The 11,649-nt window shown below is 55.1% G+C and overlaps 2 protein-coding genes across 2 annotated transcripts; one reads left to right on the top strand and one right to left on the bottom strand.

Moving 5' to 3' along the window:
* Positions 1-105: 105 nt before the first annotated feature.
* Tmem198 (transmembrane protein 198) lies at positions 106-6,476 on the bottom strand. The gene is made up of 5 exons (XM_027397321.2): positions 6,042-6,476; positions 5,513-5,717; positions 2,715-3,290; positions 1,295-1,497; positions 106-968 (listed from the first exon to the last, which is right to left on the bottom strand). The coding sequence occupies exons 2-5, from the start codon at positions 5,676-5,678 to the stop codon at positions 831-833; spliced, it is 1,083 nt and encodes a 360-aa protein (XP_027253122.1). The 5' UTR covers positions 5,679-5,717; positions 6,042-6,476; the 3' UTR covers positions 106-830.
* A 162-nt stretch (positions 6,477-6,638) lies between these two features.
* Positions 6,639-11,236, top strand: Chpf (chondroitin polymerizing factor). The gene is made up of 4 exons (XM_027397317.2): positions 6,639-7,159; positions 8,090-8,663; positions 9,092-9,271; positions 9,574-11,236. Exons 1-4 carry the CDS (start codon positions 6,846-6,848, stop codon positions 10,828-10,830), a joined length of 2,325 nt encoding a protein of 774 aa, XP_027253118.1. The 5' UTR covers positions 6,639-6,845; the 3' UTR covers positions 10,831-11,236.
* Positions 11,237-11,649: the final 413 nt, after the last annotated feature.

Below are 11,649 nucleotides of genomic sequence, written 5' to 3'. Positions count from 1 at the left end.
AGGGAGGGCAGGCCGTGCTTGGAGCCCCTGTAGTCAGTGACATAGCTCTGAGGTTGCAGTGCTACCAACTTGGTTGATGGAAGTACCGGTCGGTTACTGAAGACATCTGGCAGAGGCCAAATAGTTTGGCACATTTATAAAAGATGTTAAATAGGGTGGGAGGGGATAGAAGCACGAGGTGTCCAGGGTGGCATGGCAGACTCCAGACATGCACCGTGCATTTAAGCCCTTCTCCCTCCCCCCTCCTCCCAAACCCAACCCAGAACAACACTCCCCACTCCATCCCCTGTCACTGCCCTTCAGGCTGGTGGCTTTGCAGAGGCCAGGGGACCAGAGTGAAGGGTGCTGCCATTAGCTCCATGGACAATGACAGGAACCCTTAGATGGCTGCAAGTCAGAGCAATAGGGGAAGCAGGCAGGCCTCCTCCATACAGACATGCAGGAGAGTGGCCCATGGGACCCCAGCAGTGGGACAGGAGGCAGGCTGGCCCTGAAGAAGCCCTGCCCATCAGAAATCTAAGGCAAGAGTCCCAGTGTCCCCTCAAAGCCTACCCCTTCACACACGCATATATGGGCAACACGCAACCCTGAGCACATCCCAGTGGGGCTCACATCCCAAGTCCCTCGGGAGCTTGGACCGGAGCTTCTCCTTCAGGCCAGGCCTACCTAGCCTGAGACACAGCCTCCCTTCTGGTGGCTGGCCAACCCTCTCCAAGGAGGGGAGAGAGACAGCCAGAGACCACAGGGCCTTGCGGCCTCGGTAGTGGCCTAGCAGGACTCTCTGAGCTGGCAGAGCTGGTGACTGCAGAGTCTAGACAGTGGGAACATGACTACACCCGCACAGGGGGTCCCGAGCAGGCTGTCAGTGGCCCCCGGGACCCATACTCATAGTCCGTGTCCGTGGGTGAGGCCATGAAGGAGCTCAGAGAGCTCCCAGTCTGCCGGTCCCGGAAGCTCTGGATGTAACTCTGTCAGGGAAATAAGCACAGCTGTAAGTCCTGCTGCACAACCACCTCTGCCTCTACCACCCAGGCCTGACACTCTCCTGGCCTGCACAAGCCCAAGGCATCTCCACACTTGAGTCCACAGCCCTAAAATGCACCATATACCATATCCATTTAATATCAGAACTTGAACTTGGTCACCTATAAAGCTGGATCCATCAGGACCCAGATACAGAGGTTCTGATGGACAAACACAGGCCTTTAAGGCCAGTGTTCCCTAAGGCTCCGTCCTGCATGGTCAGTCTACACATTTCTGTCACCCTAGAGCTGGAGGGGCTCCGGGGCCTCACCGGGGAGAGGACATCTCCATTGAAGCGTTTGATGGGCACTGGCTTGCGTCTATAGGCAGGGTCTGGGGGCCCAGGCCGTGGAGGTGCCCGAGGACCTCGGGGAGGAGCCCGAGGGGGTCTCTTCTTCCTCCTCTTCTCCTTGCGTTCTTCCTGCTGCCGAATCCGCATCAGTTGCACCCGCCTTCGCTGCCGGCTGATGACCACTATAGAGGGATGGGCACAGAAGACTCGAGTTCACACTGGCTCTTCCCTGAGCCCTCTGCCTTCTCCTCAAAGGGCCTTAGGCTTCCACAGCCCTTGCCTATGACCCCCCACTTCCTCCCTGTTACTTCCTTTCCTGATTTCCCACCTCCAAGACTGTACTTCCCATAGTTTTTCTTTTCTTGCAAAGGCCTGTATGTGCAATACCCCCTCTGCTACTGTTGTTGCTGTTCCAATCCGAAGGCCTTGGGTGACCCAGGCCAGCTGCCATCATCTGTCAACTGGACAGCTGCTTCTACCCTGTTTCCTTTCTCCCCTTGCCTCCCTCTAATGCAGTGGTTCTCAGCCTGTGGGTCTCAACCCCCTTGGTGAAACAAGGAGTTGTGTAAGACCATTGGAGAACACGAGTGTTTACATTATAATTTGTAACAGTAGCAAAATGACAGTTATGAAGTAGCAACAAAAATCAGTTTATGTTTGGGAGATCACCACAACATGAGGAACTGTGTTAAAGGATCGCAGCATTAGGAAGGTTGAGACCCACTGCTCCAATGTGTTCTACATTCCCCAACACGAACCTATGTTCTTTCCTCCCCTAATCTAACTCCTCCGTGGGCATCTCACTGTCCTAACAAAGTTCAGCCCAGAGGGAGGGTCGACACCACCATCAGCCTATCTCACAAACTGCACCTGCTCCAAGCAGCCTTCCTTGGCCACTCTGCAGTTGGCTCCATAAGATTACAGTTTCATGTTGCCTTGTATCACTGCATACCGCTCTGCACAACTGGAATTCACTTTGTTTGTTTGCATATTTATTATCTGTTTCTCAACTGCCCTGGATGTATGCGCATAAGAGCATGAACCCATCTCTGGTAGCCTTTGTTTGTTTGTGATCCTGGGAATGGAACTTAGAGCCCTTTGCATGCTGGGTAAGCATGTTACCACTGAGCTGCATCCTCTGTCCTTCTGTTTCATCTCTGCTCTATCACCCCAGTGCCTGGAATGGGCTTGACCTAGAGCCAGTGTCCCACCCATTCTTTTTGAATCAATATTGTTATTTAGCCCTGTTCTCCTAGACTCAGGCCAAGTCAACTTTCTAATTGAGGCCTTCCAATTTTGGTGTGTATAGCTTCTGTCCTGTCTCACTAATCCCTCAATCACCCCACCCATCTTTGTCCATCCCATCTTCCCATGCCTACCCTAGCCTGTGTCCTCTCACCTTCTGTGTGGGAGTCCCTCTCGGTTGTCACCCTCCACTGCACCAGAACACCCATCAGGCTAAGTAGGGGCCAGAGTGCCAGCAGGGCCCAGCTCCGCCAGCACAGGGGAGGCACAGGCGCAGCCCGCAGTCGCTCCACCACGTAGCGCCCCAGCAGTAGCAGTTCAGCAAAATAGTCTGCAGCAGTGGCGATGAGTGCAGCACCAGTCACAGCCGTGGCAAGGGTGGTGAGTGGTCGGGGCCAGCGCAGTGTGAACAGGGCACAGAGCAGGCCGCCTCCGAGCAGCAGCCCCAGTGGGCCCCATACGGAGCCAGGCTGGTAGTAGGGTGCCGAGCCCAGTAGGGCGGCAGCAGCGAGCAGCAAACCAAGCAGCAGCCCCACTAGGAAGAGGCCCACGCTGCGCACCAGCATGGCTACCAGCCCGCAGAGCAACCCAATGCCCAGTGCGATGCCTGCGCTTGCTCCTGCGCTCAGCTGCGTCTCCAGAACCCGCTCTCGGTAGCACAGCAGAAAGATGACCACTGAGCCAAACAGCAATCCAGTGAGGAAGAGGACTGCCTTGAAGCAGCGGTAACCTGGAGGGGAAGAGGGCCATTGGGGTCCAAAGTGAGGTTTCCAGACAGGAAGTCAGAGGGCTGGGAACATAGAGGCACAAGGGAATCAGAGACATAGGTGCTAAAGTAAGAGAATTGGAGGTCACAAGGACTCAGTGGTGGATGTTTGCTGGGAATCATTCGGAAGACGTGATTATTGGAATAATGCTTTGAAGTTTTTGAGGGTCAGAGTTAAGGATCACTAGGGTTAAGTAAATCAGTAATGGGGCAATAGGATCTCTGGAATCATAGGGTTCAGAGAGATCACTCATTGGAATCGCAAGGGGATCAACAATGGAATGCCTGGGGCCTCTAAGGAGGGACTATTTAGAGATGAAGTATTTGGAAGTCAGAAAAAAATGTATAGAAGTGAGGACACATACGTTTAGACAGATGAGATCTTCGTATGGTCATAGGGCTTCATTCATAGTTAAAGCACTGCTGGAAGGTTAGCGAGATAGCAGAGCTGGGTTTGGGGAGATGAGGTCTTTGGAGATGGATGGGCAAAAGTAGAATCATTAAGATTATTAAAGACAAAGGGGAACACTGAAGCCAGAGAAATGGCATCAGTATGTGTGAGGCAACAGTCTCCTGAGGCAACAGTTACAGGGATCAAAGAGAACCGATGGGAGGGAGCTAGGACCCATACAGAGTTGTTAGGAATCCTAAGGACTATGTGGAGAAGTTGTGGAGTTTCAGAAGAGGGGCTGATAGGGACTTTACACCCATTAGCAGTACTTGAAAGAGGAAGGGGTGTAGAAGGTGGAAGTCAGAGTTGGGAGTCAAGGAAGGGCAGGGAAAGCCAAAGAGAAAAATAATGAAGACAAAAAGGAGAGATTTGGTCCCAAGAGTGGGGCTGTCAGATTCCAGAAGGCTCTGGAGTCAGAGAGGAGCAGGGTTTATAACAAGGCTCTGAATCCCAGGGTAGGAGCATCCAGGATGGGTAGGATGACACAGGAGCCAAGGATAAGGAATGAAGCTATCCAGAGCACCATGCAGAGGGAGTCAGTGCACAGAGCAGAGGGCATGGAGAGGTTTGAAGGTCCATTACATGTCCTGAACCCTTGTGTGTGTGGGGGGGCATTTCTCCTGCCACTCTGCAAAAATGTAAAAGAAAGACCACCTGACACAAACCCCATATTCTCAATTATTCTCACAGGGAGTACAGAGTCTGCCACACTGGGGCAAACCTGCCAGCCTTTTTGCCCAAACTGATTCTGATGCTCACAATCCTCTTGGAGGCTTTCTTTGGGTCGCTACCCTTAGAAGTCAGTCTCCACTGTGAAGTTCTATAACTTTCTGAAGGATCCACTGGGCATTTTTACTGTAAGCTGCCACTAGTCTATGTGATTGACAGCTTTGTAGAAGTGAGAATAAGGTATACTTTTCTCTAAGGATGGTAGCTAAGACCTTAGGCCAAGACCTTGAGAGCTGTCAACTGGGCCCACACTCACCTGTTCAACTGAACTCCAGCAGTTACTGCTCTCTCTCTCTCTCTTTCTCTCTCTCTCTCTCTCTCTCTCTCTCTCTCTCTCTCTCTCTCTCACACACACACACACACACCATCTCACCATGTAATCCATACTGGCTTTCAGCTTCCGTACCCCTGCTCCAGCTTCCTGAATGCTGGGATTACAGACATACCACGCCCTCCCCCATACAACTCTTCACAATAACCATCCTTATGGGAATCTGCCTTGTAGGCGATCTCCATGTTTGTGACTACCATCCAGCCCACACTAATATGTATCACAAGTGTGAATATTCCAGGTCTCGCCTCCACCATACAATATGTCCTGTTGTAAGGGACCATGTTTAATCACCATGCTAACTGTCTGCTTAGCCCGGTGATCCAAACACATCTTCATGACAATAGCTACTATTCTTTGAGTACCTACTAATTCATGTCTATATGAGACAAACATTGTTGCCCTTGTCCAGGTGAGAAAGCTGAGACTCAGATTAACATACCCATTACATCACAGTGACTAACATATAGAGCCAGGATCAAACTCAAACAGCCTAACTTAAAAACCTGTGCTCTGTAGAATCTAGAGTCAACTATCTACAAATATATCTGGGATCAACAAGAGAAAGATACAGGCATGGGGGCGAGATGTGCTGGAAATGATTTGGGATGCACCAGAAAAGGAACCTCAGGGAAACAGTGGAGGGGCACAGGTGAAGAATGAGGGGGATCTCACCAAAGAAGCAGTAGACGACTCCAAACAAACAGCACATGATGCAGACGAGGGCCGGCAGTGCCTGATACCTGCGCTCCAGAGGCTGTTCACAGGGTGCACCCCAGAAGACATCATCTGGCTCCGGGGGCAGCAGCTGGAACCGCAGAGTTTCCATAGTACCCGGCATAGTGCTGGGAATGGAAGAGGGTCACCCTCCGGGGTCAGCCTGACAGGGAGGGAATTGGGGTCAGAGTCAGTCGTGGATCTCCACCAGGATAACAGTGCGAGTGGGGGAATTGAGCAAGGGCACAGTGGACAAAGGAATGGTGCCCACATCAGGCAGCTCTGGAAGCTGCTCTGGAACGGGAAGAAAGACAAAGGGAAACAAGTGCCTGGCTAGAGGCCGTTGGGGTGGACTTAAAAGAGGGACTAGATGGGACCAGATGAGGGTAGGGTGCAGCTGGCAAAAAAAAAAAAAAAAAAAAAAAAAAAAAGAGGCAGCCCGAGCACCATCTGTGAGAGGCTCAATTTGGATTTCTTCAAGATCTACCTGGGCTGGAGGTGACCTGGGCTTCCGAGCGAGAAAGGCTGTTCAGGGGCCGGAGGAGCCGGAGTTGTGGGACGCCAGAGGCTCCTACTGACTGGGGTCCGGGCAAAGTCCGCCGTGCGAAGGGGGCTGCTGGGCCGGAGAGACTGGTCTCTGTGCAACGGCGTCGCCGCTCCACCTCTAACACCGGCTGGCACTGCTGCCCCACGGCCCGGGGACTCGGACCCGGTCCGGGGAAGGGAGAGGAGCTGGAGCAAGAGCAGGAGCTCGGGCTGCCCTGGAGCCGCGGCCCCATGCCCTGAGCCCGCCGGCGGCCTTTGGTGCTGATGGACAGCTCCGGCCTCTGCTCCTGACGTCACTCTGGGTGCACCATCCAGGCAGGGGCGGGTTGCTTCTGACGTCACCCGGCACGCACCAACCACGCCGGGGGAAGCAGGGGACTCCTCCCCCGGCGTCGGCCTCACCGGCGCTGAGGAGGGGGCACTTCCGGGGGTCCTTCCCCTTTAACCTCCTCCCCCTCCTCCCTCTCCGGTAGCTGACGGCCGAGACCCCACCTCGGAGGCGGGGCCCTCGCCTGACACGTCGGACAGCAGCCGCCTGGGAGGCCGGGACGGGACGCGGAGCGCAGCTGGAGGGGCAGCGGACCAACGCGGGGGGTTCCGGCTTTCGCGGCCGGCTCTGCTCGGCGGGGAGGGAGCGGGCCCGCCTGCTGGGCTCGGGCCCTCCGGATCCGCCCCCTCCCCGGTCCCGCCCCCTCGGAGCCTCCCTGGGCTGCGCGGGGGCCGGGGGGCCCGCTGTCGGGACGCCATGCGGGCGTCGCTGCTGCTGTCGGTGCTGCGGCCCGCGGGGCCTGTGGCCGTGGGCATCTCCCTGGGCTTCACCCTGAGCCTGCTCAGCGTCACCTGGGTGGAGGAGCCTTGCGGCCCGGGGCCGCCCCAACCCGGAGACCCTGAGCTGCCGCCGCGCGGCAACACCAACGCGGCGCGCCGGCCCAACTTGGTGCAGCCCGGAGCGGAGCGCGAGAGACCCGGGGCCGGCGCGGGCGCCGGTGAGAGCTGGGAGCCTCGTGTCTTGCCCTACCATCCCGCACAGCCCGGCCAGGCCGCCAAGAAAGCCGTCAGGTACTGATCCGCTCCGTCCGCCCCCCCCCCCCCGGGTACCAGCCCGGACGCGCGCGCTGGGGAGGCCGCCGGAGGCCGGGTCAGGCTCCGGAAGGAAGGGGCTGGCCGGCCAGGAAGTCCTTGGGCCTCGATTACTTCCTATTACCCTGCTTTCCAGGGAGGCAGGGGGCCAGTTTGAAGCTTTTTCTGGATCACGTCCGGGTCTGAGCTGAGCTAAACGGGCTGCACCCATACTTCTCCAGAGACCCTCTTAGCCCCTAGTTGGTCTGTTTAGGATTAGTGTTAAGGAGGATGAGTGTATGAAGAAGGGGAAAGAAAAAAGGAGGGACCTGGAATTTACCTGTATTTCGTTCCTAGATGGGTTTCAAGGGCCACCTTGGGATGAGATGGGAGAGGGAGGAATGTACTCATCACATTGCTGTCTCTGCCCACGAATTGAAGTAATTTCTTCTAAGTAACAGTGAATTCCAGTTGTACAGCTTACCTTCTACCTTAGGAAGGTGAGTCACTGTCTCAGTTTGCCCCTTCTGGAAAGACATTCTCTACATCCCTATGCCATATGTTCCTGCACATCATTTATAGGACATATTGGGGGGGGGGGTGACAGCATCTTCATATAGCAGGAAGTATGTGCACGGTGTGCCAAGCATTTTACTGTTTAAATACAGTTAGTCCCATTTTACAGGTGGCTCAAATTAAGTAGTATGCTCAGGGACACAACTTCTATCCTGAGAAACCTGGTATTAGATCTAATATCTCTCTCTCTTACCTGCATGGAAATTGCTATCTCCTAAACACAAAGACCAGTAACTTTTTATGCCTCGTAGGAAAGATGTTATTCTTATCCTGTTCATGGGTGCAAAACAGGCCCAAAGAAGAAATAACAAGCGGAGCCTGTGTGCTATCTTGTTCGTAACTGTCTTTTCCCAGAACTCGGTATATCAGCACGGAGCTGGGCATCAGGCAGAAGCTGCTGGTGGCAGTGCTGACCTCACAGGCCACGTTGCCTACACTGGGCGTGGCTGTGAACCGAACTCTGGGACACCGATTGGAGCGTGTAGTGTTCCTGACCGGTGCGCGGGGCCGCCGGACACCCTCAGGCATGGCCGTGGTGACCCTGGGCGAAGAGCGGCCCATCGGACACCTGCACCTGGCGCTGCGCCACCTGCTGGAGCAACACGGCGATGACTTTGACTGGTTTTTCCTAGTGCCTGATGCCACCTACACTGAGGCGCATGGACTGGAACGTCTAGCTGGCCACCTCAGCCTTGCCTCGGCAACCCATCTCTATCTTGGTCGGCCCCAGGACTTCATCGGTGGAGAGACCACCCCAGGCCGATACTGCCACGGGGGCTTTGGAGTGTTACTGTCACGCACACTGCTACAGCAACTGCGCCCCCACCTGGAAAGCTGCCGCAATGACATCGTCAGTGCTCGCCCAGATGAGTGGTTGGGACGGTGCATCCTTGATGCCACAGGCGTGGGCTGTACTGGTGACCATGAGGTAGGACGATAATCCTCCCCATTAGTGTCTCCTCTCAGAGCTTGCATGCTTGCCAGGAGAGATATGGAGTGGCAGAGATACAGGTGTGGGTTTTCATGTTAATCTATAATTTAAAAAAATCCCAGTGGTCTTAGGTAAATTACTGATCTGAGTTTCAGCAGTCTCATGCATACTGATGTTATGGAAACATGAGAGATTCTGTATGTATTCACTGTCAGTTCTTCTATTTAGTTCTGTGGGCACCTCTGAGCTAGTTTTCACAGATGAACTCAAAGAGACTTAACCAGGGTTGTACAGCATCAACTGATGGAATAGACTTAAAGTCCACAACCAGGTGTAGGATTAGGAAATGAGACACTGGCTAAGAGATGGAGGAAAGACAGTTCTGTCATTGTTCCCATTATGGATGCTTCCCTTCCTCTCCCCAGGGTGTGCACTACAACTCTCTGGAGCTGAGCCCTGGGGAACCTCTGCAGGAGGGGGACCCTCGTTTCCGCAATGCCGTGACAGCCCACCCTGTGTATGACCCTGTGCACATGTACCAGCTGCACAAGGCGTTTGCCAGGGCTGAGCTGAACCGCACGTACCAGGAGATTCGAGAATTGCAGGTATAGTCTGGGCTTGAGGGTTGGGGAAGTAAAGGCTTGAAGGGGAACAGGTTCTGAGAGATCGCGGGGAATAAGAAGGCAGTGCTAAAATCCAGGGTCTTTGACCTCTGTGGAACCTCTGGAAAATTCCCTCTGGAAATTTCAAGCTGCCTCAACCTGTGGAGAGAATGTGTTGGGCCCTTGGGTGAGCAGAGGTTTGCAGTAGGCTGGGGGTCCTCTCTCACTGACTGCCCACATAGCCTCTAGTTGTAGACTGGCTATATGGCTCCCTACTTTGCTCATGACCTATTTTTCTGGCCCAGTTGGAGATCCAGAATACTAGCAGACTGGCTGCTGATGGAGAACGGGCTTCTACCTGGCCAGTGGGCATTCCAGCACCATCTCGCCCTGCCTCACGCTTTGAGGTTCTGCGCTGGGATTACTTCACAGAACAGTACACTTTCTCCTGTGCTGATGGCTCGCCACGCTGCCCACTGCGTGGGGCTGACCAGGCTGATGTGGCTGATGTCCTGGGGACAGCCTTAGAAGAGCTCAACCGCCGTTACCAACCAGCACTGCGGCTCCAGAAGCAGCAACTGGTGAATGGCTATCGGCGTTTTGATCCAGCCCGAGGCATGGAGTACACATTGGACTTGCAGCTGGAAGCGCTGACGCCCCAGGGTGGCCGCTGGCCCCTCACCCGAAGGGTACAGCTCCTCCGGCCCCTGAGCCGAGTGGAGATCTTGCCTGTGCCCTATGTCACTGAGGCTTCTCGGCTCACTGTGCTATTGCCGATAGCCGCAGCTGAGCGTGACCTGGCTTCTAGCTTCCTAGAAGCCTTTGCCACAGCAGCACTGGAGCCTGGTGACGCAGCCTCCTTGACCCTGCTGCTACTGTATGAGCCACGCCAGGCCCAGCGGGCAGCCCATGCAGATGTCTTCGCACCGGTCAAGGCCCATGTGGCAGAGCTAGAGCGGCGTTTCCCTGGTGCCCGAGTGCCCTGGCTCAGCGTGCAGACAGCTGCACCCTCTCCACTGCGTCTCATGGATCTACTCTCCAAGAAGCACCCACTAGACACTCTGTTCCTGCTGGCCGGGCCAGACACAGTGCTCACACCTGACTTCTTGAACCGCTGCCGCATGCATGCCATCTCTGGCTGGCAGGCCTTCTTTCCCATGCACTTCCAGGCCTTCCACCCTGCCGTGGCTCCACCTCAGGGGCCTGGGCCACCAGAACTGGGCCGTGACACTGGCCACTTTGATCGCCAGGCTGCCAGTGAGGCGTGCTTCTACAACTCTGACTACGTGACGGCCCGTGGACGGCTGGTGGCAGCCTCTGAGCAGGAGGAAGAGCTGCTAGAGAGCCTGGATGTGTATGAGTTGTTTCTGCGTTTCTCCAGCTTGCATGTGCTGCGGGCGGTGGAACCGGCCTTGCTACAACGCTACCGGGCCCAGCCTTGCAGTGCACGGCTCAGTGAGGATCTGTACCACCGCTGTCGCCAGAGCATGCTCGAGGGCCTTGGCTCCCGCACCCAGCTTGCCATGCTACTCTTTGAGCAGGAACAGGGTAACAGCACCTAGGCCCACACCTGTTCCCTAATCTTCCCTGATAACCTGGAGCCACATGCCAGCCTCGCTGGACAGGGCTGGCTGTAGCCTCAGACCCTAGGGCAGCCCACTGGTCCCTTGTCTTTTGCTTTGTGGGCCCATGGGCTCAGGACAAGCCCTGAGAGAGATGCCCTAGAGCCATCCTTTCTTGTCCAGTCTCCCTGCCCCCTTGACGCTGCTGATTCAGGCTGTGGCCTCTATGTATTTATGCCCAACGCCAGCCATGGTTCCTGGGATCTTGTCCGGGGGGCTGGGCTGTAGATAAGTTGTTAGAGAAGGAGGAAGCAGAGAAAGGAGGGGTATGGTATTACCACCTTCTCCCTTCTGGATCCATGATGAAGCCCTGGCTTTAATAAACTGGCTACGTGTGGACTAATGAGTGTAGACTGGTAATTCAGAGTTTTGAACAGGCATGGGAGAAGGGAGAATTGACTCTTAAGGATGGAGGAGCCCTGTTTCTGTGGGGACCTTCTTTTCCTTCTACATGGACCAAGTCATAGAGCTGCCCAGCCTCCGGCAAGTGTATGCCAGCACACTCTCTCTCTCTCTTTCTCACACACACAGACACAGACACAGAATTCTTTGTGACTCTTTATTCCCAATTTTGCCTGTACTTTATAAAACCAGTCTTTAGGGAGCAAGGACTGAGAAGGCCACTCCCCTTCCCCCTAAGCTCAGCCAAGGTCTGAAAGGTCTTCCGCCCACTCCCCATGGAGGGAACTTGTGGTGGGGCTGGTGGTACAGGGGGAGCTGGGAGCTGGGCCAGGCCTGCTGGGCCACCCACTCCCCCTG

This window comes from Cricetulus griseus, chromosome 2 (assembly GCF_003668045.3).
Source record: "Cricetulus griseus strain 17A/GY chromosome 2, alternate assembly CriGri-PICRH-1.0, whole genome shotgun sequence".
NCBI lineage: Eukaryota > Metazoa > Chordata > Mammalia > Rodentia > Cricetidae > Cricetulus > Cricetulus griseus.
This window is presented reverse-complemented; position numbering and strand designations above follow the sequence as displayed.

What these genes read in the sequence shown, in the direction of transcription:
- Tmem198 (XM_027397321.2), bottom strand. Translation starts at nt 5,678, where the DNA reads ATGCCGGGTACTATGGAAACTCTGCGGTTCCAGCTGCTGCCCCCGGAG. An exon ending in AGTCGTCTACTGCTTCTTTG is followed by an intron (nt 3,291 to 5,512) that starts GTGAGATCCCCC and finishes CTTCCCCTCCAG; the next exon opens with GTTACCGCTGCTTCAAGGCA. An exon ending in ATGGAGATGTCCTCTCCCCG is followed by an intron (nt 969 to 1,294) that starts GTGAGGCCCCGG and finishes TTTCCCTGACAG; the next exon opens with AGTTACATCCAGAGCTTCCG.
- Chpf (XM_027397317.2), top strand. Translation starts at nt 6,846, where the DNA reads ATGCGGGCGTCGCTGCTGCTGTCGGTGCTGCGGCCCGCGGGGCCTGTG. An exon ending in GCTGTACTGGTGACCATGAG is followed by an intron (nt 8,664 to 9,091) that starts GTAGGACGATAA and finishes TCCTCTCCCCAG; the next exon opens with GGTGTGCACTACAACTCTCT. An exon ending in AGGAGATTCGAGAATTGCAG is followed by an intron (nt 9,272 to 9,573) that starts GTATAGTCTGGG and finishes TTTCTGGCCCAG; the next exon opens with TTGGAGATCCAGAATACTAG.